This window comes from Meles meles, chromosome X (assembly GCF_922984935.1).
Source record: "Meles meles chromosome X, mMelMel3.1 paternal haplotype, whole genome shotgun sequence".
NCBI lineage: Eukaryota > Metazoa > Chordata > Mammalia > Carnivora > Mustelidae > Meles > Meles meles.
Window position 1 is genome coordinate 13,023,644 of NC_060087.1, and position 27,569 is coordinate 13,051,212.

Below are 27,569 nucleotides of genomic sequence, written 5' to 3' on the forward strand. Positions count from 1 at the left end.
CTACCAAATATCACACAGCACACAGGACACACCACAATGGGGTGTGGTGGGAATGATCCCCCTCCCGATGCCAGTGGTGGTGAGGGTGAGAAGCCCTGAACGAGGAGACTGAGGATGACAAAACATTTGGGGAAACATGTAAACTTAGTTTTAGATAAGTTGAGCTGGAACTGCTAGGAGAACATCCAGGTAGACAAACAGGTCAAGCAGGCACCTGAACGTGTTAAGTTCGAGTCCGTTAAAGGAAGTATATGTGTGTGGGTTTACAATAGGGGTTGGCAAACACTTCCGGAAAGGGCCAGGTAGCAAGTAATGGTAGAGAAAGAGCTGGGATGAGCGGTAAGTGTGGGCTTACTATGTACTTGCAGCTCTGAGTGAGAATAGTGTCCTCTGTCTCATCAGTAACATTGTATGGTTTGTGCCTGGGCTCTTGAGTGTGTCCCAGCCCACACACAAACAACTTCTTCAGCAATCTTCCTCAACGGAAGTCCCTATCCCTTTGTGCTGTGTTTGGTCTCACTAAGAACTTCTGTGGGTGGGGCGCCTGGGTGGCTCAGTGGGTTGGGCCGCTGCCTTCGGCTCAGGTCATGATCTCCCGGTCCTGGAATCAAGTCCCGCATCGGGCTCTCTGCTCAGCAGGGAGCCTGCTTCCCTCTCTCTCTCTCTGCCTGCCTCTCTGTCTACTTGTGATCTCTCTCTGTCAAATAAAAAAAAAAAAAAAAGAGCTTCTGTGGTTGCAGGGACTAGCGTTCAAAAGTTAAACGACCGGCCCACACTTGACCATAGAGCACAAGTGGTGTGGAAAGGGAGACTCCAGGTAGAATGAGAGGCCAGATCCCCCATACAACAGATGTCAAAACTGGTCATGAGTAGTGAGGAGGGCACTGGGCCATTCTTCCTCCAAAGAGGGAGAAAGCAGGGGCGCCTGGTGGCTCAGTGGGTTAAGCCGCTGCCTTCGGCTCAGGTCATGATCTCAGGGTCCTGGGATCGAGCCCTGCATTGGGCTCTCTGCTCAGCGGGGAGCCTGCTTCCCACCGCCCCCCCACTGCCCCCACCATGCCTGCCTCTCTGTCTACTTGTGATCTCGCTCTGTGAAATAAATAAATAAATAAATCTTTTAAAAAAAAAAAGAGGGAGAAAACAGAGTGTTACTCAATAGTGGGCTGCCTTCCTTCGCCAGAGCAAGTAACCTAGAGGCTAGCAACAGGAGAAGGCCCGGAAAGGGAGCAGGGATGGTGAGGAAGCATAACGGTAGCAGAACCAGTAAACTCCGAAAAAATGTATCATTTTCTGGTAGATTCAGACTAGTGGGCCCCCAAATGAGGAGGATTATAAGTGGTCTGTTTTTCTCCAGTACATTATATTTAGTCGTATTATTTCTATTTAGTTACATATTTATTTCAAAGGAGAAAGGAAAAGAAGGAGAGCAAACAAATGAGTCTCAACTTATGGTTTCACATAGAATGGCAAATTATATCTCCATCTGTACCAACAAAAAGACGTTAGGTTACCATGAAAATTTTCAAAAACAAAGAGCCCACTTACTTGCCAGTTCAATGATTTCCATCCTCTCTCCATCAACATCCTGACCTACAAAACTTAAGTCATTCTGCTCCAACTGACTGATCAGGCTCGGGTTCACCTGGAAAAACAGATAATTACATGCTTTTGGGCAGCAGAGCTATACAGACATATCGGCTTATGGAAATGTCCTCCATCAATTGGGTGGGTTTTCCATTTCAGTGATGTTCTTAACTAGCAGTTAATTTCTACATCCCGCCCCCAAAGCTTATTTTTTTTCTCCAAAGCCTATTTTTAAACTCATGATGAACCTGAGAAATAGTCTAATCACAGTCCCTAAACCTGAGATGTCCACCTTCTGTTGCTCAAAGATGAGATGCAAAAAGTAGGACTGTGACACATATATTCTGACTTGGAACCTTGAGATTAGCTATATATAGCCGATACCATATTTGTTTCTTCCCTTGAGTTACATGTAATTAACTGTTTCTCCCCAAATCACAAATCTGCTTGAGGACTGAAACTATCTTATTTCCCTTGTGACTAGCCCCAAAGCTTTCTTCACATATATTTACATAAAACCTTTAAGGAGAAGCTTGAAGCAATTTTTCTGCTAGAATATTGGTTATAGATGACAACTCGATGGGCTCATACTCAACCTCTTCCCTCATTCATCACATCCCTAATCCTTTCCCAAACTTTTCAGGCTCTTCTTCAAAGAAAGCACTAATCATCTAAATCAACCTGTCTTCCTCAATCTTTTTTTTTTTTAAAGGTTTTATTTATTTATTTGACAGACAGAGATCACAAGTAGGCAGAGAGGCAGGCAGAGAGAGAGAGGAAGGGTCTACGGCCATACCACCCTGAACGCGCCCGATCTCGTCTGATCTCGGAAGCTAAGCAGGGTCGGGCCTGGTTAGTACTTGGATGGGAGAGAGAGAGGAAGGGAAGCAAGCTCCCTGCTGAGCAAAGAGCCTGATGTGGGGCTCAATCCCAGGACCCCAGGATCATGACCTGAGCTGAAGGCAGAGGCTTTAACCCACTAAGCCACCCAGGCGCCCCTGTCTTCCTCAATCTTAACCCCATGTTTTTATTTTCTTTTTTAACATTAGGCTAGTTCTCATAATTTGTCATTTTTCCTTTTTTTTAAAACAGCTTTAATTGAGATATAATTCAGATGCCATACAATTCACCCACTGAAAGTGTACAATGCAATGGTTTTAGCATATTCACAGAGGATTTCAGCCATTGCCACAAGGAATCCAAGAATAGGCCCTATCCCCTCTAACCATCATCTTCTAATCCCCTCATCACCTCCCCACCAGCCCTAGGCAACCACTAATCTATATTCTGTCTCTTGAGATTTGTCTGTTCTAGGCATTTCATGTTAACGGAACCCTACAGTATGGAGTCTTTCGAAACTGTCTTCTTTCAATAAGCATCATGTGTTTTAGATTCGTGTCTCTAGTAGCACGTATCAATATTTCATTTCCTTTTATTATCAAATAATTCAATGGATAGATCACATTTCATTTACCCATTCATCACATGATGGACATTTGGGGTGTTTCCACTTTTTGTTTAACTATTATGGATAATGCTGCTTTGACCGTTTGTATACAAGTTGTTGTGTGCATGCACATTTTCATTTGTCTTGGGTAATATATCTAAAGATGGAATTACTGGGTCATATGATAACTCTGTGTTTAACTTTTTGAGGAGCTGCCGGATGGTTTTCCAAAGTGGCTGCACCATTTTACATTCCTACCAACAATGTGTCCTCACCAACACTTGTTATTATCTTTTTTTTTTAAAGATTTTATTTATTTAACAGAGAGAGAGAGCACAAGCAGGGGGAGCGGCAGGCAGAGGGAGAGGGAGAAGCAGACTCCCCACTGAGCAGGGAGTCCCATGTGGGGCTCGATTCCAGAACCCTGTAATCATGACCTGAGCCAAAGGCAGATGTTTAACGACTGAGCCACCCAGGTACCTCTATTATTTCTCTCTCTCTCTTTTTTTTTTTTTAAGATTTTATTTATTTATTTGACAGACAGAGATCACAAGTAGGCAGAGAGGCAAGCACAGAGAGAAGAGGAAGCAGGCTCCCTGCCAAGCAGAGAGCCAGATGTGGGGCTCGATCCCAGGACCCTGAGATCATGACCTGAGCTGAAGGCAGAGGCTTTAACCCACTGAGCCACCCAGGAGCCCCCTATTATCTGTCTTTTGATTATAGCCAGCCTAGTGGGTGTGAGATGGTATCTCTTTGTGGTTTTGATTTACATTTCCCTGATGATAAATGATGTTGAACACCTTTTCATTTGCTTATTGGGCATTTGTGTATTTTTTTTAATTTTTTTATTTTTATAAACATATAATGTATTATTAGCCCCAGGGGTACAGGTCTGTGGATCTGTGGATCACCAGGTTTATTTGTGTATCTTTTTTGGAGAGCTGTCTCTTCAGAATCTTTCACATTATTTAATATTCAGTTGTAAGAATTCTTTATATATTCTAGATAGAAGTATCTTATCTGATATATGATTTCATCTGTACTTATTTTATCTGTTATCTTATTTTTTGTCCTGTCCATTAGAATATAAGCTCCAGCGGTGCCTGGGGGGCTCAGTGGGTTAAAGCCTCTGCCTTCGGCTCAGGTCATGATCTCAGGGTCCTGGGATCGAGCCCCGCATTGGGCTCTCTGCTTGGCAGGGAGCCTGCTTCCCCTCTGTCTCTCCGCCTGCCTCTCTGCCTACTTGTGATCTCTCTCTGTCAAATAAATAAATAAAATCTTAAAAAAAAAAAAAAAAAGGCTCCATAATAGGAAAGGGACTGTTTCTTCTTTCCATTTCCAGTGCATATCAGATACAAAGTAAGTATGAAGAAATGGATGGCCACACCATTGTGTACATACTAGTTCTTATACCTTCTGCCTACCACCTAGGCAGTGCAGCTCAATAGTTTCTGGTCCCAGCAGCTGGGCCAGTTCCCAATGGAAAGAAAACCAAAAATGGCCTATACTCGGCAAACTGTTCCCTAACTGTAGGGACACTGTTGGTAGCCTACCCAACATCAATTCTCATTGGTCCTCCCTCCAAACAGAACCCTGGACTCTTTCCAGCATTTATGCCACCCCTGCATGACCCATGGGACTCCAACTTCCCCATTCTTGAAGTTGGCCCTGATTAGTCTAAGCCAAACATCATAAACCTATCCCTGTTAGCTGATGAATGATGCAAGAACCCAGGTTTAATCCTGCAAGAAACCAGGCTAACCCTGGTTTAGCTTTGCCCTTGCAACGGTTACTAGTTCATAGGTGGGCAGGTAATGTATACTGATCCAATGAGACTGAGGAAAAACTTTCATGTCTAAAGATGCACGTTGTCTCTGCTGCTGCTGGGAACCATCTTGCAACTAGGAGGGAGATCAGCCCAAGGGCAAGGCAAACACATGGAAAAAGGTAAGGCCAAGAGAATCCCAGAAATAGTAGAAGCCCTGAACATACCATGCCTGCAGCCTACCCAGCCTCTGAACTACCTATCACCTGATATAACAAATTTCCTTATATTGGAAATATGAAATTTTTACATTTTTAAATTTTTTATAATAAATCTCCTTATATTGGAAATATGAAATGAAAAGGTGTTCAACATCATTTATGCAGGGAAATGCAAATCAAAACCACAAAGAGATACCACTAGGCTGGCTATAATCAAAAGACAGATAATAGGGGCGCCTGGGTGGCTCATTCGTTAAGCATCTGCCTTTGGCTCAGGTCAAGATCCCAGGGTTCTGGAATCGAGGCCCTCTGCTAAATCTGGCATGACTCCCCTGTGCCCGATGGATAGCACTGAGCGGGACACCTTTTCCAGATGTCTACCAGTAATCACCACAGTTCCTCAAACTAACCATCTACATTCCACAGTAATTCAGCATGTAGGCCATACCTCATACCGATGTCTGTGTCTTTCTTCTATAAAAGGAACATCACCATAAAGTTTCCCTGTGAAGATACAAGAGTGAAATTAACATCCAAGTAATCAGCTTTGGAACGACATCCAGAGTGTATGTGTGAAGGACGTCTCTTTGACCTACAAATTACCTGGACTGGTCCAGATAGTCACCTAGATTTTCTTCTCCTACAGCACAGAACAGCAAGAGCTTCTTTGAAACTCTGAAGCAATTCCCAAGTACGCCATCAGCACGGCATAAAGGGAAGCGGAAGCCCTCTGTTACACAAGTCACCATGGAGTCCAACAGACAGGCCCTCCTTTGCCACACCTGCCAGTAGTTAAGGACAAAGAGGCGGAGGAACGTCTGAGCACCATCGCTCCTGGGCAGACTCATAACAGGGCTCATTTTCCAAAAGAAGAAAATGAAACCAAAGAAATGGAAATGAAACCTAAGGATTTGCCCAAAGCCCCAACCCTGCTGACAGCAGGATCTTGAGCCCAGACCCCCCTCCCTCCCGACACCTGGTCCGAGCTTTTTCCACCACACCAGCTGCCTCTGCGTACAGGCCAAATTGGTTTACACCCCGCCTTAAACATGGGCCTGTCCTCTGGCTCTAAATATTCGGCCTCTAAGAATTTACCCCAGAAAACAGAAACGAAGACAGCAAGTTCACCACGAAGATGCACGCCACTTCATTATTTAACAGTGAACAACGAAGCAAACCGAGCCCCAGAAACTGAGTGTGCTCGGTTCCACAGGCAGGGGACTGTCAGACCCTCTGAGACACGCCGTAAGGCTGTGGAGCAGGATGTTTGTGTCTCCTCTGCGCTTGTGACTTGGACAAAGAAAGTGCATATCGGCTGCATTCTGCTATGACTTGATACGATCATTTATCATGACTGAACCTCTATTTTGCAATTTTGTCCACGTAGACACAGCTTCCTGGGGACGAAGTTAATCAGAGTGAGTATTTGCCACAGGTGTTTTAGAAAAATTGGGCAAGAGTGGGGACAGGGAGCTACTCCGAGAGAGCTCCAACGTGCCACTGAGAGGGCAGTCATTCAAGACAGAGCCTTTGTACTCAAACTATTGGTTCATAAAAATGAAAGGAAGAATGGAAACAGGGAAATAATGTCCAATTGGACAAAACAGAAGCATATATACCATTGCAAAGTTACGAGAAAAATTATTTGAAAGCTCTGGACCTAACTTGGAGAGGTTCCTGATTCCCTTATCACCTCTGACTTTGTGACTGATCTCTTCTTCCTATGGTCCAAAATTTCTTCTCTGCTTACTGCATTACAACAGACGACTTAGATGTCCAATAATAGAGCCTGCCAATGTCAACAGATGGTGAAGAAAACGGCAAACATCTCCAAATTAAGATATAAGGAATTCTACCTTCAAGTTATCAGGATAGCAGGATATTACATGACCTTATGAAACTGGATGGTGTGCGCATACTGCCGGCTTAAGGCAAATTTTGTGTTTGCTAAGATATCTCAAGGGTGACAGGACAACAGGGCTGGTTAGTGACTCTGGAACTGGGCCATCTGGCTCTAAACTGCTCTACAGCATTGAATGGGTGTGTGGCTTGGGCAAATTATTTCAGCCCTCTGCCTCAGCATCTTCATCTGTGAAACGGGGATGATTGATAGTCCTATTTCATAGGGTTGTTGTGAGGATTAAATAAAACAATTGGAATAGTAAGTAAATGTGAGTGTTAGTTAGACTCTAGACTATGAAATGCAAGTAGAAAGAAGACAGAACATAAGCTCTACAAGATAATGGACAAGATAAGGACCTATCCCTTCAATTGGTGTCTAGCACATAAGCAGGTACTTAATAAATATTTGTTTAGGGGCACCTGGGTGACTCAGTCAGTTAAGCATCTGCCTTCGGCTCAGGGCATGATCCCAGGGTCCTGAGATGGAGCCCCGAGTTGAGCTCCCTGCTCAGTGGGGAGTCTGCTTCTCCCTCTCCCTCTGCTTGCCACTCCCCCTGCTTGTGCTCTCTCTCTGTCAAAGAAATAAATAAAATCTACATAAATAAATAAATATTTGTTTAATGAATGGACCATTTCTATGTGTGTATATATATATGGTATATAATGAAACATGTTTTCAGAACTTTGGAAATACTGTTTCATGGACTCAAATTCTTACCTGATCACTTACAAATCTGTCAAGAACGAACTTACTAAACTAACCCACTGCCATATCCATGAAAAAAAAATTGAAATTTCCTTTATAACTATAGGTTGAGAATAGCTCAGAATGTTACTAGTCCAATTCTATTTCAAAACACCTTAAAAACAAAATAAAACCAAGAATGCTCATTTCGGGGCCCTGGCCCCAGGGATTCTGATTTGGTTACTCTCAGGAGAGGGCCTGGGCATGGGGGTTTTTACAAAGCACCACGAGCGACTCCCTGTGCATTCCGGATTAGGCACTGCTGATGCCCACTGTGGCTGAAAGTGCTGTAGGAGGACAATCAATGACAATCAGTGACAAGGCAAGCTGTCGCTAGCTGCTGCTGACTGCAGAGGGTATCTAGGTGTGGAGTGAAGAGACTGAGGGCTAGCTACACCACGTTGTGAGGAGCGGTTCTCCAGATAGACTGACCAAGCACTCGTGCCATGCGATGATCTTAGGCACAGGGGAAATCCTCAACAAAATGACACAGTCTTCTTTTGTATCCATCTTTCTGGAGATGAAATCAAATGCAACAGAGATTAACTGCACGTAAGCTTCATGTTCCCTTAAGAAGCAAGTTGGAGGGGCGCCTAGGTGGCTCAGTGGGTTAGGGCCTCTGCCTTCGGCTCAGGTCATGATCTCAGTCCCTGGGATGGAGCCCTGCATGCATGGGGCTCTGTGCTCAGCAGGGAGCCTGCTTCCTCCTCCCTCTCTCTGCCTGCCTCTCTGCCTGCTTGTGATCTCTCTCTCTCTGTCAAATAAATAAATAAAATCTTTAAGAAAAAAAAAAAAGAAGAAGAAGCAAGTTGGAGGCGGGCCAGTGCCTGGGTGGCTCAGTTGGTTAAGCACCTGCCTTGGGCTCTGGTCGGGTCATGATCCAGGGGTCCTGGGGTGGAGCCCTGCAGCATCGGGCTCCCTGCTCAGTGGGGAGACTGCTTCTCCCTCTCCCTCTGTTCCTCTCCCCGCTTGTGTGCACATGTACACTCTGTTTTTGAACTGTACACTTAAAAATGATTAAGATGGGGGGCACCAAGATGGCTCAGTGGGTTAAGTGTCTCCCTTCAGCCCAGGTCATGATTCCAGGGTCCTGGGATCGAGTCCCTCCTGGGGCTCCTTGCTCAGCGGGGAGCCTGCTTCTCCCTCTCCCTCTGCCCCTCCCTCCACTTATGCGCTCCCTCTCTCTCGCTCTCTCTCTCCAACAAATATTCTTTTTTAAAAAACGGTTAAGACGGTAAATTTGATGTTACATGTATTCTACCACAAATAAAATTGGAAGAAGTAAAGGCTATGCAACCCCATTCCGGCCCCCCCACCCCCTTTTCCCCTAACCTACCCTTTATCTAAACATCCCATCCCCATCCTTTGCAACTTGGTTTTTGTTCCTGTTGTTTTACCGAACAGCTCTCAAAAGAACCAGCAAATGTGTCTTCAGGTGGGACCAGAGTAACTCCCCCTTTCCCCATCTGTGACCTCTGCTCCTCTGGGCACTCTCCTCGCCCCGTTTACTAGCTCTTCATCCTCAAGTAGGGACACCTGCCCAGAACCATAGCCTCGCTTCTTCCCCCACTTTCACTGCTGAAAGCCATCCCCCCACCATGCTCTTGACGCCCAATCTGCACCTTCTGATCCTTATCTTTCACCTGGGCCCCACATTTCCTATTTCCGTGGGAGCTAGAAGAAATCACCCATGGCCTGTCCAAAAGGTAACATCACTCCCTGATGGGCTTCATGAGCTCTTCCCTCTAGGCAGAACTGCCTTACCTTTGCCCAAACATCTTTTAATGGCTGCACCAATGTCTTAATTAGATTCCCTTTAAAGACCGCCCAGAACCATGCCCTGCACTAATTAAGCACTCCAGGGGCTCTATTTATGTGCAAGGGTCTGCTGGCATGTGTCTAGTTCAGAGATCCCAAGACGCTGCCCAGGGTACAGATGTTGGGTGTATTTGTTTTGCATGGTGTTGGCAAACACACAGTGTTTTAAAATTCTGAATAAGCTGCCAACACTTAGAAACCAGATTTGTCATAAAACTCCAGACTTCCAGATTCTCTTGGAAAGTTCGAAGACTGGCAACAGTGAAGCCATAGTTCTTCATGCAACTATCAGTTTTAGCAGTTGACGGGTCAACTGCTTGTCAGTTTGCCCCAGTCCCCACCACTCCCTACCGCCTCTCTAAGGCCTGATGCACCTGCCACTGATTGTCGAGTTAAGCTGTGGCACTTCTTATACCTGGCTGTTTGACTCATTTACATTCCCAGCCTAGTCCTACCGGCCCAGCTGTTCAGTCCGATGTCGATTGAGGGCGTGTGTCGCTTCTCAAGCCAAGCATGCGGTTTCAGTCTGTTTTTCAGAAGCCAGAGGTGGGGTCTTCACTTTCTGCACTCCTTGCTCTTCTCCCACAAGACACTCCTCCTGAGACCTGTGGAACCCTGTCTTGGGGCTCTCAGCGCAAGGCAGCTTTCAGCTCTGTGAGCTGTTCGGGTCTTCCTATCCCCTCTTTAATTAAGGTGCAGCTATTTGATATAGTGAGATGGCCAAGAGGTCGGGCTCAGAAATCAGCTGAGTGACATTCTAACAAATGACTTAAGCTGCCCAAGATGCCTTTCTCTCTTGTGCAAAATCCACCCAGGTCGGTGTTGAAAGGAATAAGTGAAACGATGCACAGAACGTCCTCATTACTGATGCTTAGAAAGTGTGCAGTCGGGCCAGCCACCATCTTTCTCCTTCTTTATTTATTACTTTTGGATCTCGGTATACCGTTTCTTCCGTTTTTATAAAACATCTCATTCCTTTTAAGCATCTAAACTCCTCCTCTCTCTCTAATTTTATTTTTCGTGATCTGCTTTTATCTCAGTCTGCTAGTATAAAAATGCTAATTTTCTATTTTTGAAATGTGAATCCTTGCCTTTAACTCGACATTACAGCATTATATTATTTTCATTGCTTGCATATCTCTTCCCCCACCCCGACTTAGTATTCTTATCCCATCTCTAACAGCTCTTTTCTTAGAGGTTTTTGGTCTGCTTCTGTTAGTCATATTAGCAGGTAGGGAGCTAGGAGACCCGAACAGAGGGACTGGAGAGAACATGTAAAGCAAGGAGGATGCCTGCTCCCCTTCTCCTCAGGCTCATCCCTTCTCCCCTCCCCCTGTCTAGAGGACCCTACTCCTTTTTTTTTTTTTAGTGTAGCTGACATGCAATGTTACACTCATTTCAGGTGTGAAACATAGCGATTCAATATCTCTGTGTGTTGTGCTGTGCTCACCACAGCTCTAGCGCCTGTCTGTCACCACGCAACACCCTTACAATGCCACAGACAATATTCCCTCTACCTCGGATTCCCACGACTTATTTATTCCATAACCGGAAGCCCGTATCTCCCACTTCCCTTCACCCATTTTGTCCGGCCCCCCACCGCCCGCCCCTCTGGCAACCATCAGTTTGTTCTCCGTCTTTATAGCTAGAATTCTGCTTGTCATTTATTCATTTGTTTTTTTAGATTGCACATTATGAGTGAAATCATATGGTATTTGTCTTTCTCAGTCTGGCTAACATCACTTAGCAGAATACCCTCCAGGTCCATCCATGTTGTTGCAAATGGCAAGATCTCATCCTTTTATATGGCTGAGTGATACTCTGCTCTGTGTGTGTGTGTGTGTGTGTGTGTGTGTGTGTGTGTGTGTGTGTGTGTGTATGCCGCAGCTTCTTTAAGCATTTATCTATTCATGAATACTTGGGTTGCTTCCATATCTTGGCCATTGTAAATAATGCTGCCATAAACATAGGGTGCATGTATTTTTTAAAATTAGTGTTTTTATTTTCTTTGGGTAAATTCCCAGTAGCGGAATTACTGGATCATATGGTATTGTATTTTCTATTTTTTTTAAAGATTTTTTATGTATTTATCGGAGAGAGAGAGTGTGTGAGAGAGACAAAACACAAGCAGGGGGAGCTGTAGAGGGAGAGGGAGAAGCAGGCTCCCCGCTGAGCAAAGAGCCCCCGATGTGGGGCTCGATCCCAGGATCCCGAGATCATGACCTGCACTGAAGGCAGATGCCCAACTGACTGAGCCCCCCAACCGCCCCGATCATAAGGTATTTTAATACTCCATCATACCCAGAGCTTCGAAAGACTCACAGGTCTCACTGTATTGACAATACACCCTTCACCTTAATGATCCTAACAGCCGCACTAGAACAGCGTTTCTACTGTGCGGGGCACTGAAGGACTCACATGTATAACTGATTTAACCCTCACCAGAACCCCATGAGGCAGGAGGCATTCTGGCGTCAGCGAGACAGTAGCTCGCTGAGTAGCTACACAGCCAGGGACAGAGAGCAGGGCCAGGAGGGGCTTCCAGTGGGGCAGCATGGCTGGGCTTTAACCACTCCACTAGTTCCCGCGGCCGAGGAGCTCGGCGGCGCAGAGCCGGTCCAGTAAGGGACAAGTAAATGCCTCCCGTTGTCAGGATTAAAGGGGCTATGCTATGCCCCAGACCTGGAAGCCCCCATATCTGCAAATACACCTTAGAGAATGGTTCCCCCAGCAAAAGGCAAGAAGGGGCAGGGGAGAGCTCGCCTGCAGTGTGGACCATTAGAGGGAGGCAGGAGAAGGCCAGCTGGCGCCTCCGCCCAGGAGCCCCACCGCACTCCCTTCCCATCAGTCTCAGTGCGACAAATTACCGTGGCAGGAATTTCCAGCGTCCCTAAATCCCTGGTGACCTCTTTTAAACTGTTTTGTAAATCACCTCATTAACCCAGCCAAGGCTCTTTGTATGGCATGATTATTTTCTTAAACTTCCGAACAATCTAATCACACCAGGAACTAGAAGCTGTTTTTCTCTATCAATGCCTTGATAAGAGAGAAGAAAGCAAAAGCAATTTTTCTAGCCAGTGAAAATTTGTTCTCCCTTATCCCCTTTTCCTTCAGGCCCTTCAAATTCGAGATGGACCACTCTGCATTTCCAACGCCATGAATTTAATCGCCCCGAGCAGCTCTCCGCAGCCTCCACCGCCAGCTGACGTCTGCCTGTGTCAAGTCGCCCTGTCCCCTTGCCGTCTGCCCTGAGGAGGAGGGTCATCTCCTCAGAACTCTGATGGGAAGTCACCAGGGCCTCGTCTCCGGGTGGATACACCACCCTGAAGAGGGCTTCTAACTCCTTCCAAAATGTTACGCCACGTTCTCCACAGGACTGGACACCCCCAGAGGGCAAAATGGCACCCACTGGCTTTTAACGGTTCCTCAGCGCAGCACTGTGTTCATGGGGTGGCCCTTTCCTTCCTCTGCCCACCCTCACCGCCCGCACCTCCCATCCCTACCCCACGCACTCAGGCCTGCTCTGCACCTTTCCACCCCTGCAGCATTCCTGTTTCTAAAGGCAAGGGCTCCCTAACCATTTGGGTACTGGTTTAGAGTCAAATACGGGATTTCTTTAAATTGAGCTGACTCTAGCATTCCAACCAGTGCACATGCGCGCCAGACTGAGCAGCATCAAAACATGCTACCTGCGTATTCTTTCTGCTAGCGGGCAGTTAGGTTTGAAAACCACACTCAGCACAGACAAAGACACGCTTCCTTTCCTGGATCTCTCAGCAACATGTCTGGGACCTGACCAAAAAAATTAAGCCTGGGGACTGCAATATTTTGGAAACAATAACCATCAAACAAGTTGTCAGCCATCCCCTTAGTGAGCTCTGAACCTTGTGTGAATTGCTTTGTATTTTACTATGTTCTCAACTCTCACACTCAGTTGAGAGCCACAGGCAAAGAGATAAAGTTTATTTTTGGAGACTCAAAATCCTCTCGTAACGAAGTTCCCTGGTACTTTCCCTGGCTCCTTTCTCACCTGAGCTTGACCCACTCCGTCTTGAGCCATACCTCTTTCTAGATTTCTCCCTCTTCAAAGCACCCCGTTTAATACTTAACCTGCTCTGCACTGTTTCTCCTTTTGCTTTTCAGAAGTCATGTAATGAGTTAATCAACCAAGTTATGGTCTCCCTACGAGACAAGTCCTGCCATCTATGTATCTAGATAAAACGCTGTTTTGGAAAATTGAGGTGTGATTTACATGCAATGAAATATACATATCTGAAAAATGGAGTTTAACAATAGTAAAATGTGTGTTTTAGAATTGCATTTTGGAGAGTGATTATAATGGTGGTGGAGCTAGGGCCATCTGTTGGCATAGAAGACTAGAAACTATGCAAGAAGAGTGGTCTGGGCCTGTTCTGACCACCCACTGACCGTGAGCCACTTCCCCTCTGGGCCCTCCATTTCCTTGCTGAAAAATACTGATTGGGTCAAATGGCTTCCGAAAGCCCTCTTGACCTTATTCTGTCACTAAATAGGGGATGCAGGCAGGCAAGTAGACAAACTGGGAGATGTCCTTGAATGCTCCCCAGGAGGGTAACAGCTTCACTGCCTGTTTTTGTGTAGACCAGGGTTTGGCAAGCCATGGTAATTCTGAGGCAAAATAGGATTCCCCTGACTTTTTTGGTCAGCCCTCGAACTTAGAATGATTTTTACGTTTTCAAATGGTTGAAAATCATTTGAAAGAAATCAAAAGAAGAATAATATCTCATGATGCATGAAAATTACATGAAATTCACATTTCAGTGCCCATAAATAAAGGGACATAAAGTGGAACATAGCTATGCTCATTCATTCATGTATTTGCCTGCGGCTGCTTTTACACTACAATGACAGAGTTGAGCTGTTGCATCAAAGACCATGTGGCCCCCAAAGCTGAAAATATGTACTATCTGGGCTTTTACAGAAAAAGTTTATCAACCCCTGGCTGAGGCCATTTAGGTTATAGACTTTGGGCTGGTAGACCCCCCCCCCCCCCCACTACAGTTAAGTGTTACTAGGAACATGGTCAGTATATACACAAGTAAATCAACATTTTGGGGTGGGAGGGACTTTCCACTTTGTAGTAATGAAAAGAAATGCAAAATAGAGTACACTAATAAAGGGCCCTTTTTGTTCTTGCTAGGAGAGCAAAAAGAAAACACTTGGAGGGGTGCCTGGGTGGCCCAGTGGGTTAAAGCCTCTGCCTTCGGCTCAGGTCATGATCCCAGGGTCATGGGATCGAGTCCCACATCAGGCTCTCTGCTTCCTCCTCTCTTTGTCTGCCTCTCTGCCTACTTGTGATCTCTGTCAAATAAATAAATAAAATCGTAAAAAAAAAAAAACTTGCAAAAAGGCCAGAGAAAGCAAGAACCGTACAGTACAATTAACATCACTATGAACTGGTTCACCTCTTCCTTCAAACAATCCAGCAGAATTATCAGTCATAAAAGTGTTCATACCCTTTGACCTAATAGTCCGACTCCTGGAAATCTATCCTAAGGAAACAATTAAAAGAACATAAACACCATGTCAAGACGTTTGCATCAGCATTTTACCAACAAAATGTTGGAAACAACCTGCAATGTTTAGCAATAAGAAATGAGTCAGTGGATTATGGTTCCTTAATTCAATGAAATATTATATGCCCAAGTAACAGACACAAAGATAGGTTCATAAAACGTTATTCTACAACAAAAGGCTACATAAAAATCAAGCCGGATAAAGTTTCGAAGACATCATGAAGGTGTAATTAACACTATGGTGAAGTGTTACAGAAAAAAATATCTTATTTGTGAAGACCTGTGAACCAGCTTTGACAATTCCCCACACACTGTCCTTAGTCCTTTAATAACGAAAAGCCTTTGTAGGCAAGGACAGCCCATGCATGCAGAAGGAGGACAGAAGTGAGCCTCTGGTGACATGTTTCTTACAAACAGAGCAAATGACGATTAGTACTTTGGTCCAAATCAATCTATACCTGTAATCTCCACTTTAGAAAACTCAAATTCATCTCATCTCATTGTATACGTGAAATAGGTACAGCTGTCTGTATGTCAATGATGCCTCAGTGAAAGTGCTTGAAAAAAAGAAAAAACAAATTCCTAGTTTTCGCGAACCTTAAGGAACTAATAGGTGACTAAGAAAAAAAGAGGAACTTGATGAATATAAAAATTAGAATGACTTTAGTAATCCAGCCATTGTGTCTACCAGTATCTTCAGGCTTTAGGCACTCCCTCTCCAGCTCCCCACTGCTTCGCCCTCTCCCAATCCCCCTGCTTCTCCGTCTCCCACTCCCCCTGCTTGTGTTCCCTCTCTCGCTGTCTCTCTGTCCAATAAATAAATAAAATCTTTAAAAAAAAAAAAAAGCAGACCAAAGATATTAATTAAGCAACAAGCTCTTCGTGTGTTTAAGAATCATAAAATCATTGAGATTACTTTTATGTCTATAATACAGAAAAACAAACCCTAACTCGGTCTTATTTCTATTGAGACACATCAAAATCCTTTACAGAAGATACAATTTTAAAACATTACATTTTTCACTAACCATTTTTTGTCTCTTAGGCAATTATTTGAACCAAGTTTCGAAGGGTTTGAAAACATCGGAAAGCTGAGGAGGAATCACTGCTAATATCTAAGAAGAGAAAAAATTTGCACATTCTTAAAGAAAAAAAGCCACTTACAGAACAGTGGTTGTTTTTCCAGAGAAAGTAGGGAAACGTGTGTACCTTGAAACTTTTCCTTTTTAAATTTCATTCTTATGCAGAAGCTTTATAGTCCTTGGAAGCAGTTTCTTATTCATAAAGGAGAAACTCACCTTCCTGGTTTTATCCTTCTTGAAGAAGGCATTTTTCTAAGATACGCTCATAACTTCACGGGAATGATGCTGGACACCCAAGAAACCTGGGTTCCCTTTGTCTCCTTCCAGCCTTCTCGGCACCTCGCACGTTCCCTTTCATCACCCTCTTTGCACCTGCTTTGAGGCGGGCAGGGCTGACAGCTGTCCTGGGTGCGACTGGACCTGCAGCTCTTAGCACAGCACCTACCGCTCAGAGCCGACACTCAAGCTATATTTACTAAGTTGAACTCAGGCCTTTGGGGGTTTTCTCACTTTAAGTTATTCTCATAGAATATGTTCATCTACGAGAAAAACTTCCACAAAAATTCGAATAACCTTATCGAGAGTAGAAGACGGGCAAATATCAGATGGCAAGCCCCATCATACTTTCCTCTCCCCACACCGAAGCTACTGAGGGAACAGAGAAATCTACTTCTCAAATAACTGCTCTCCTCCTCACGAAGTTCATAAATTAGTGGCTAAAACCAGTCCGATATGAAACAACTGAACTGGAAGCTGGTTTTCGCTGGACTGGAGAGAACAGTGGATTGGAAAGAATCGGGGCTCCCCGGACAAGGTCATCTCCGGGAGCATCTCCAGGAGCATTGGTCAATCACAGAGCAGCTCCCTGGGCAGGGTGTTGTGCAGATCAGATGAGAGGGGGGCATTCCTAGCTGTCTACCAACCCTGCCAGGGGGAGGGATCCAGAAGCAGAAGGACCAGCAAGGGCATGGGGTGGGGGAGGGGTGGAGGAGGGGGGCAGGTAGGAGAAAGATTCCGTAGGCAGCACCAGGGGCTACTGGAAGGGGAACCCGAGAGGTGGAAGGGGGTGGGATTAGGCTCGGACTGCGTCGCCACGCCAAGCACCCCTGCTGTCGCAAAACCAGTGATCAGAGAAACTTACTTAATATTGAATTTTCAGTTTTGAAAACAGTTCTTCGGATTCCCAGCCTCATCGTTCCTCCCAAATTGCCAGGGTTGTGTTCGGGCATATCAATCACCTTAGAAAACAAAACAAATCCAGTTTTGCCATCTTACACAAATGTCATTTCCCACATCTCAAGCTTTACTTTCATTTTATTTTTTTGTAAATATTTTATTTACTTGGGGCGCCTGGGTGGCTCAGTGGGTTAAAGCCTCTGCCTTTGGCTCAGGTCATGATCCCAGGGTCCTGGGATCAAGCCCCGCATTGGGCTCTTTGCTCAGCAAGGAGCCTGCTTCCCCCTCTCTCTCTCTGCCTGCCTCTCTGCCTACTTGTGATCTCTGCCTATCAAATAAAAAATTTAAAAAATTAAAAAATAAGATTTTATTTACTTATTTGTCAGAGAGAGCAAACACAAGCAGGGGGAGCGGCAAGCAGAGAGAGAGGGGGAAGCAGGCTCCCCGCTGAGCTAGGAGCCCCACTCAGGGCTCGATCCCAGGACCCTGAGATCATGACCTGAGCTGAAGGCAGACGCCTAACAGACTGCGCCACTCAGGTGCCCCCAAAGCTTTATTTTTAGAGTAATTATCGCTGGGTAAGGATGTTCCCTAAACAGTAAAACCTGATCATTCCTTCCAATTTTCTTATTCAAATACAGCCATGCTTGACACACCCCTCATGGTATGCTTCCTGTTTGTCTCTGCTTCTCATCTTTCATTCAAATCACTTGTAAAAAATTTATCAGGAGCCTCTTTATGACCTTCCTCCTGTCATTCCTCAAGCTGTCAGTTCCAGGCAATGTTCACACTTCAAGTTCTGGACTTCTGGGACCTCTCACTTTGCTACTCACATCCCTCCCCCACTGCCCACTTCGCTCCTTAAAGATTTTCCATAAGCAAATCTGCCAATCCTTGTGGAAAACTACACCAAAGGTGCTTTTTCGTAGAGAACCTTAGAAGGATTCCTTTAAACAAAAAGGAGGATAATGTCATCCATTCTAGCACATTCAGCATGTCGTAAACTTAAGCGCCGCCCTGGATCTCTCCCTCTTCTTCGACCCTCATCTTCAGTGTGTCCAGTTCTCTCCATTCACCCCCTCCAGGTTTCCGACATCCATCCACTGCTCCAACCACCCTCAAACCACAGCCCCTCCCCTGGGCTAAAGCCAGAGTTTACCAGATGCCTGCCCCCCCAACCCCAATTCACATGGCCCCAGGCTACGCTACCCTGCACACCGCCCGGCAAATGCAAAGTAGTCGTATTCCCCCATCTTGAAATCCTTGACTGCCGGGTATCAGCCCAGCCCACCCCTCCAGCCTCGTGTCCCGGGACCTTCCCCTGAGTTCTGGTCAGTGTGGCCTTCCTTCCCTTACTCCAGTGCATCTTCTTTCCTCTCCCCATTGAGGACTTTGCACATGCTGTTTCCTCTGCCAGGATATCTCCCATTCCCCTCCCTTCCTTTCCTAAATCAAACCGGCCTCAACCTTGAGATCTTAGCTCAACTATCCAGTATGAACTCCTATGGGGAGCTGATATTCCCAGGCTCCGTAGCCTAGTCAGGACCCCCAATCTCTGCCCTCCCCCCCACTGAGCTGCCCTCACTTCACGTCTGTAGAGTGCTTTTGTGTGTCTGACTGTACCTCCTTGACAGCTGGGCCAGTGCCGTCTTTCCTTACATGCATTCCCAGCCCCTCGCGTCGATGGAAGTGGCCCAGGGTATACACGGAACAAATGAATGCATGATGGAAGGAAGGAATGAACTCAGACCAAATAACTTCAGATTTATGTTCACGATTACTTCACAGAAATTCAGAAACATGATTTTTATGAAAAGCCCATTCTCGTAAGTCATTGCTCTGTTTTCCCAGTTCTAGACGCTATATCTCATGGTTTTGTTTCATCTGGTTTTTTTTTTTTTAAGCTGTTAAAGACTATAGTTGGGCAAGGTAACCTGTTCTAATGGAACTACTCAGGTTCCCTCTCATAAAACCTTTTGTCCAGTTTATTCCCCCCATACCTTAACTGCTGCGTATTACTCTATAGGAAGCCTGGACAACGGCAACTTCCTGAGGTCAAAATTTTCCCAGAACTTGTATGATCTTATCAGCACCCCAGAACTTTCCAAGCCGTCTGAACCCTGTGTCCCAAGTACACTCTAAGAGTCACTGAGGAGAAGGGGTGGAGAAAAAACTCGATTACTCCCCTTGTTGGATGGAGTTCTCAGTTCTGAAGTGCTCTTGGCCTTGGCATGTCTTTTCTATCTTCTTTGGTTGGCTAATTATGACTAGATTAAGTATTGCTGGAGAAAGGTGAGAGAGGGCATCAGCTTCCAGTTCTCAAAGCTAAGCTGCTTATAAATGCCCAGCCCCATAAGCGTTTTCTAGGAAAGGGCAGATAAGACTGCATTACCCACCACAGCCTCAACTTTCGCTTGTTTAAGACAACCTGAGCCATGTAAGAAAAGCATAGCAATAAACTCCCCCCTGGTTTCATATTAGTTCTGTGATCACTCAAACCACCCTTACTTCCTGCGTTGGACTCTTCTGCCCAGGAAGAGTCTCTGAACGTAGTTTGATAGTTATTGGCGTGCTCAATCTTCAAGAAATGTTTTGCTATGAACCACTAAGAAAACTCAAATGACCCACCTGTGGACAGGAAACCTGCCTTACTGCGTACCTGAGATGAACTTGACAAACACAGGACTAGAACATATTTCCAAAAGAAAAATGCACTGGGCACAGGGACAGCCTGAGGGTGTTAAATACTCCTCCAACATAAATGGAAATCTGGAAATCTCCGAGAAAGCGATATGAGAATATTATTTAAACACATGGAGGTCAGCAGATGCAGAACACGTGACTCTGGGTCTTGCGTTTGAGCCCTATGTTGGGGATACAGTTTATATATGCGCATAAAAATAATAAAACATGGAGGTAAGTATCAGGAGAAACAGCTGGAAGACCTGACGGTGGCAGAGAGGGTGTGCGGATTACTAAATATTTTCATTATACACCTTTTGAAACACGTTGGCTTTGTAAACTTTGTACATAGCATTATTTTAATGAAAATACAAATTTATTTTTTTTTTAATTTTATTTATTTGAGAGAGAGACACAGTGAGAGAGCATGAGAGGGGAGGACAGAGGGAGAAGCAGACTCCCCGTGGAGCTGGGAGCCTGATGTGGGACTCGATCCCAGGACTCCGGGATCATGACCTGAGCCGAAGGCAGTCGCCTAACCAACTGAGCCACCCAGGTGCCCCGAAAATACAAATTTAAAGCCCAAACAGTGAAATATATTATTTTGAACTTCCACTAGGGTATTAGTTCACATTATCCCTGCTGTTTTCAGAAGCAATAACTATAACCTTCTCCTGAAATGACAACACAGAAAGAAATCCCAAGGAATAGCAGTCATGGTGATCTTCTGATTAAAACGTATTAGCACAGAAACCAGTGGAGAAAGCAAAGAAAATGTTAGAGAAAAGATAGGGGAGCAGAGGCAAGTAGCTTTCTAATGGCGAATGGTGCCCCGAACGTCAGTGAAAGGCAAAAGGCAGAGCGAGAACTGGCAGGAGACTTGCTGTTCTCTCTGGTCTGGCTGAGCAGGCCTCATCCAGGGATGCTCGTCAGACCCTCAGTCAAAGAACCTCCAGGCCAGGCACAGGATGGTGGAACCCAAACACACTGGAAGGGGAAGACTGCGGAAGGTAGAGGATACAGTGCGTTTCTGGCCGAGCCAGGCCCCGCCACCTGCCTTCAGTTACAGGTACCTCCCATGCATGACTGCCCCTTGGGTTATAAGCAACCGGATTCAGCGACGACATCAAGGAAAATATCTTTGTGCCTCACATCCCTTCCATGAAAAGCCTGAGAGACATCGATTTCAAAACATATCCTTTATCATGACTGGGATAGTTTAAAAAAAAACCCTTGGGGCACCTGGGTGGCTCAGGAGGTTAAGCGTCTGCCTTAGGTAATGGTCTGGCTCAGGTCATGATCCTAGGGTCCTGGGATTGAGCCCCAAATTGGGCTTCCTGCTCAGCGGGGAGCCTGCTTCTCCCTCTGCCTCTCTTCCTCCCCACCCCTGCTCATTCTCTCGCTCAAATAAATAAATAAATAAAATCTTAAAATCAAAAAACCCTCAAATGTGCTTTAGTTCGAATCCTGACATTTCCAAAATCCCCTAGATTTGCATCTAGGAGGAAAATGCCTCTTCCATTGCAAAAGGATTGCCTTGGCCTGCTCTGATTTTTGCCTTGGCTGTTGTCCGATCGCCACTACAGGTCTGTCCTCCCTTGGAACTGAGCCAGCCCTACAGCATAAGAAAAATAAAAAAGAATCAATAAGTAATGAATGCTGGTGGTGATAAAGCTTTAGATGTAAAAGCACCACATAAAAGACAGCACTAATTAACCCTTACTGAAGTTTCTGCAGCCCACGATAAGACTGTAATGGGTTCAAGACTGGGTTCAGCGTCCCATATGCCTTAACGACAAAGTCTAGGGAAGTTAGTTTCTCTTATCAAAGATGAAATTCCAGTGTGTGGGGTAGGTCAGCTTCCCTCCTGTCCCTTGCCTTTGGACATCTGGGGACACTGAAGGAGCCTACGCCCCCCCCACCCCCGACCCCGCCAGCAGGCTGTTTCCAGGCTCTTAGGCAACACACAGTGATTTTTCTCAGACTTTCTAGTATATTCCTCTGGTATATTTCTAGTATATTCCTCAAGTACTCTTTACAAGGATTTTCCCAACCCATTCCTTTCCTCCTGTCCATTATCTTTTTCTGGTCATTTTTTTTCAAGCCTGCTTCTGATGTCGATTCTTAATGAGTCATATTCAAGTTGTGCACCAAGTATGAACTTTTTTTTGGTGTTTTTTTATGATTTATATATAACATATAATTATATTTTATTATAAATATTATTTATATTGTATATAAAAGTATACAAAACTTGCCATTGCAATGGAAATCAACCAAGAAATTCAAACAAAGTGTCATTTTTTTAACCTATCAAATTAGTGAAGATTTTCAAAATGAAAATCATTATATCCTGGTTAGTATTCAGTGGGGTAGCCACTGACTTAGTATAATCTCTCTAATATGCCCAGCTGATGTTCGAAAGTACGAACTTGTTCTGTGTTACACTGCGAGCTCCGGTAGCCTCCACCACCGCAGATCGAATCGACGCCCTTCCACTGTGGCACTCGGGTTCCACCTCATTCAGGAGCCCAGTCTGCCTGTGCTCGCCTCATGAGTTCTAACCTGTGGTTTCCACCTTGGCCAGACAGGTCCGTTGCTGACGGCTCCTCTGCTTGCCCTCCCCACAACCCTTCTTCGCTACTTTTCTTAAAATGCCTTCCCTCACCATTCCCCATGGGCCCATGTTTTCGGGGTACCCTCTTGTTCTCCTTACTGACCACTAATTAACACTGATATTACGCTCACCCTACCAAATAAATGACCTATATGCTATGAGCTCATGTCGAATTAGTCCTTGTGGTAGGCTGGATGTAGAGGTCCACACCCTAGCCCTTGGAACCTGTGAACAGGTGACCTTACATGGCAAAAGAGCCTTTGCAGACATGAGTAAATTAAGGCTCTCGAGATGCGAAGGCTGTCCTGGGTCATCTGGGTGGGCCCAATGTAACCACAGGGTCCTTATTTTAATTTTGCTTTTAAGATTTATTTATTTATTTGAGAGAGAGTGAGTGAGGGCATGAGCATGGGGAGGGGCAGAGAGAGAATCTCAAGCAGACTCTGCCCTGAGCACAAAGTCCGATCATGACCTGAGTTGAAATCAAGAGTCAGACGCTTAACCAACTGAGCCACCCCGGTGCCCCTTTAACCACTGGGTCTTTATAAGACAAGCAGGAGAGTCCGAGTCAGAGGAGACAGAAGACAAAGTGGTGGTCTGAGAGAAAAGACAGAGAGACCTTGGAAGATGCACCTTGCGCGCTTTGAAGCTGGAGGAAGGGGCCATAGGCAGGCAGCCTCCAGAAGCTGGAAAAGGCAAAGAAACAGGTTCTCTCCTAAAGCTTCTGGAAGGAATGGTAGCCCTGCCTACCTACTTTATACTTCTGAGTTCCAGGGCTGTAAGGAAAAAAAAATGGTTTGTTTTAAGCCACTACATTTGTAGTAATTTGTTACAGAAGCCAGAGGAAACTAATATAGTCCTTCACTGTATACAAAATTAACCCCCTCTGTCATTTCCTTTACGTACCTCCTCTCACTGGCTAAAGGGTGGGCTCATCGAGCACAAGGACTGGATCTTCTTCTCTGTCTCCATCGGAGTTCAACACGATGTCAGGGTCCAGTCAAGTGCTCCCATCATTAAATCTCCCTGGATTTGTATCAGAAACCAACAGAGCCAACTACCGGACTGGTGGGCAGTCAAAGAGCAATGCATGGGGTCTTTGGGATGCCGCAGACCATCCAGAGTGGCAGGCAGTTCATGTGAGCATCGCGGAGGGGAGGAACAGCGCCCCGCTCTGAGGCATGGGCACCGCTGAGCCCCTCACCTGCTATAGGACCCTTATTGCCCTGTACCCCCAGGCTGCCTCATCACCAGCAGCGGGATGGTGGAATCCTCCGTGGTGAAGGCGCTCAGCATGCCCATAAATACGGATGTATTTTCCGGTCCTTTCAACTCATTTGCCACCAGTTAAGGAAAACCTACACTATTTCCAGAAAAGAAAGAACATTCTTAATACCTTCCCGTGTGAACATAACACTTAAGTCCTACCTCTGGGCCTCACACTAACCTTGAGCACTCTCCTTATAGAGGCCGTCCTCCCGAGACGGACAGGCAGCAGGGTGGCTGAGGGTACGGCTGGGGCCTGGACCAGAACCCCAGCTCTAGCACTGCCCAGGGCTGTGACCTTGAGCTGGTCCTTGAACGTCTCTGTAGACTGGAGATAACAGCAGAATCTACTCCACAGAGGGTGCTGTGGCCAAGGGCAGCACCCAGCCATGGGAAGAGCCAGCCCTCGATTAGAAGAGGGTGAACTTGGTGGTAGGGCACAGAGTAGGCAGGAAAGGGGAAGATGTCACACAGCATTTAGGGAGAGCTGTGCTTCAGTGGTCAGGCTCTTTCTTAAACCTCAGGACTGAAGACAACACGAACCCAGGAGAACATTGCCTGCCCATTTCGTTTTGCAGGGCCTGACACCGACCCCCTTCCAAAGGAGCTTTTCGAGGCACTGCCGGCTGCGGACTTGGAATCGAGTAACACAGCTATGGGAGGTATGGAAGCCTGTGGAACCAGAGCTTTGCAAATAAGTTACTCTTGGCTTCCCTCGGAAAAACTGAAGGCTGTCCAAAGATCAAGCAATTGAATGGTGAGGAGATAAATAACCTTTGCTTCTCCATTTGTCCATGACCAACCTTGTGCCTGGCATTTTCCCCCCTTCTCCAGTTTCAAAATGCTCTCTTTTGAACACACCCTGTGTTTATTGCCTATCTCCATATATTTTTAGTTAATGTTTCATGAGAACATCTATTGGTGGATTTCCCACTGCAGGTTTGTCCTCACACTTGAGCTCATAGGTAAGGAGAAACATAAGAGATGAGAGATGTGCCTGGCAGAGGTTAGCAAGTGGAAACTTGAAACCCATGGGTTGTTTTTCAAGTTCTGTTAGTGCTTACTACAAGTATAAGTTCTGACAACAAATAGCACTGGGCCTCTCTTGTTTTTTATTTTTTTAAAAGATTTTCCTTGGGGCGCCTGGGTGGCTCAGTGGGTTAAAGCCTCTGTCTTTGGCTCAGGTCATGATCCCAGGGTCCTGGGATGGAGCCCCACATCGGGTTCTCTGCTCTGCAGGGAGCCTGCTTCCTCCTCTCTCTCTGCCTGCCTCTCTGCCTACTTGTGATCTCTGTCAAATAAATAAATAAAATCTTAAAAAAAAAAAAAAAAGATTTTCCTTTGGGGCGCCTGGGTGGCTCATTGGGTTAAAGCCTCTGCCTTTGGCTCAGGTCATGATCCCAGGGTCCTGGGATGGAGCCCCACATCAGGTTCTCTGCTCTGCAGGGAGCCTGCTTCCTCCTCTCTCTCTGCCTGCCTCTCTGCCTACTTGTGATCTCTGTCTGTCAAATAAATAAATAAAACCTTTAAAAAAAAAAAAAAAGATTTTCCTTTAAGTAATCTCTACACCCAACAGGGGGTTCGAACTTACAACCCTGAGATGAAAAGTTGCTTGCTCTACCGACTGAGTCAGCCAGGTGCCCCAGCACTGGGCCTCTTTTAATCAGAGGTCTTCCCTTGAAACTATAGATATGGACCCTGAAAGATTATTAACCAAAACTATCCCAAATGTTTCTCTTCGACTTAATACCATACATACACACATACACACACACCCCATATATACAATATATGCCATGTGTTACACATAACATATATCTGTCCTATAATATAATTAGTAAAATTACAGTTATACATTATATAGTTATTAAAACCATTTCTTCAATATAGACTTAAGAAAATATAACAACTGCCATGTTGAGTTTAGCTCACAGGTGGTAATTTGAGAGAACAGATGACTTAAGATGCTATTTCCACATTTGGAGCGATTTGATTTTGGTCTGTGATAATGCACTGTGGTTGTATAGAAGAATGTCCTTGTCCTTAGGAGATAAGAGGCTAAGGTATTTAGGGGGAAAGTCAGTTAGCAACTGACTCTCAAATGAATCTTGGCAAAAGGCAGGTTGGTATTCACCGACTACTGCAAGTTTTCTGTAGATTGGAAATTTTTTTAAAAGGTGTTGGAAGAAAAGATATTTTTTGCTATGGTTGTTCAACAAAAGCTGACTTCCTCCCAAGTGAAACAGAGCATAAGTACAAAAACACTAGAAATTCTCTAAAATCTTGATTAAAATTCATTGCCAAAATCAGAATCTTTTTGCATAAAATCTTCCAACTACACCCAAAACGTTTATCTTTACTCCAAGAAGTGAGTTCATATATACTCAATACTGGTGAATACCAAAGTCACAGAATCTGTAATAAAAGCAAGAATAACTTATACAAGGACACTGAAGGCACATGGAATGATAAATGCTCAAGACTGGTGGGAAGTTTTTAAGAAACTGTAAGATTTCACATCTGTTCTCCAACGTAAATAAGGCCCTAGAAGATGAGAACTGAAAAGTGTCAGAGGAAAATATAGTCCAATAGTACAACGCTCAATTTATACACGATATAATGAAGGGTCAGAGAAAATTATACAAGTGTGGAAGCATGCAAGTGTTTAAAAAGCTGATAAGAGCTCTTAAAGTCAATCTGGAAACCTTTACTGTGAATTATATCAGTATTAGATTAATGTCCCCTGGAAATGTCCTTGTTCTTGCAAGGAACTCTTTCCAGTAGAAATAAATTTAGTCTCCACCTTTAAGTCCTGGCAGTTCCACAAGTCTGAGGTATTTCCAGCCAAATAAAAGTAAGTCAAGCGCTTTCATAAGTTTTTAGAATGATTAGCAAAATACATTTGTGGGGGAGGGGAGTTGTACACCTGAAACTAATACAAAATCGTGTGTCAACTATACTTCAATAAAAAATATATACATACATATATGTGGTAAGGAAAGGGGTAATGAGAAATAAAAAGCAGATATGGGAATAACAAATACTGGAGAAGCTAAAAAATTACTATGCTACTTAGTAAACTTGACCCCTTGCTTAGATATACAATAATTTGTGGTTTACTTAGTAAAGTATATATATATATATATATAGAGAGAGAGAGAGAGAGAGAGAGAGAGAGAGTATATCTTCTCCCCACTTATTAAGCCTGCTTCTCAGCGATACTTCTGTTCATTCATTCAGTTATTCAAATATTTAAGCACCTAATCTGCACAAAACATCAGAGGGACTTCAACGGCCGTACTGCAATTTATTTTTATTTATTTATTTATAAAGATTTTATTTATTTGACAGAGAGAGACACAATGAGAGAGGGAACACAAGCAGGGGGAGTGGGAGAGGGAGAAGGAGACTTCCTGCAGAGCAGGGAGCCCGACGACAATGACACGGGGCTCGATTCCAGGACCCTGGGATCATGACCTGAGCCGAAGGCAGATGCTTAACAACTGAGCCACTCAGGCGCCCCCCGTACTGCAATTTCTTAAACTATATAGTACTGACCATCCATTATAGCATTTTTTTTTTCCGGATGTGAAGAAAATTATTGTTTCAAGCTTAAATATGCAACTAAACTGAAAAATAACCAACCCTCCATAGTCAAGCTTTCTGAAATGTTAATAGTGAGCAAATATCATATTGCCACATTGGAGGG

General features: G+C 44.9%; 1 protein-coding gene across 3 annotated transcripts in view; it reads right to left on the reverse strand.

Annotated features, from left to right (window-relative positions):
- The window catches only part of CTPS2 (CTP synthase 2), a 99,864-nt gene that overhangs the window by 16,728 nt on the left and 55,567 nt on the right, over positions 1–27,569 (reverse strand). For all 3 annotated transcript variants that reach the window (XM_045995992.1, XM_045995991.1, XM_045995995.1), the window contains exons 14-16: positions 17,261–17,357; positions 5,466–5,521; positions 1,546–1,642 (exon numbers count right to left, since the gene is read on the reverse strand). In XM_045995992.1, coding sequence (XP_045851948.1) covers positions 1,546–1,642; positions 5,466–5,521; positions 17,261–17,357 — 250 coding nt within the window. The remainder of the gene's footprint in view (positions 1–1,545; positions 1,643–5,465; positions 5,522–17,260; positions 17,358–27,569) is intronic.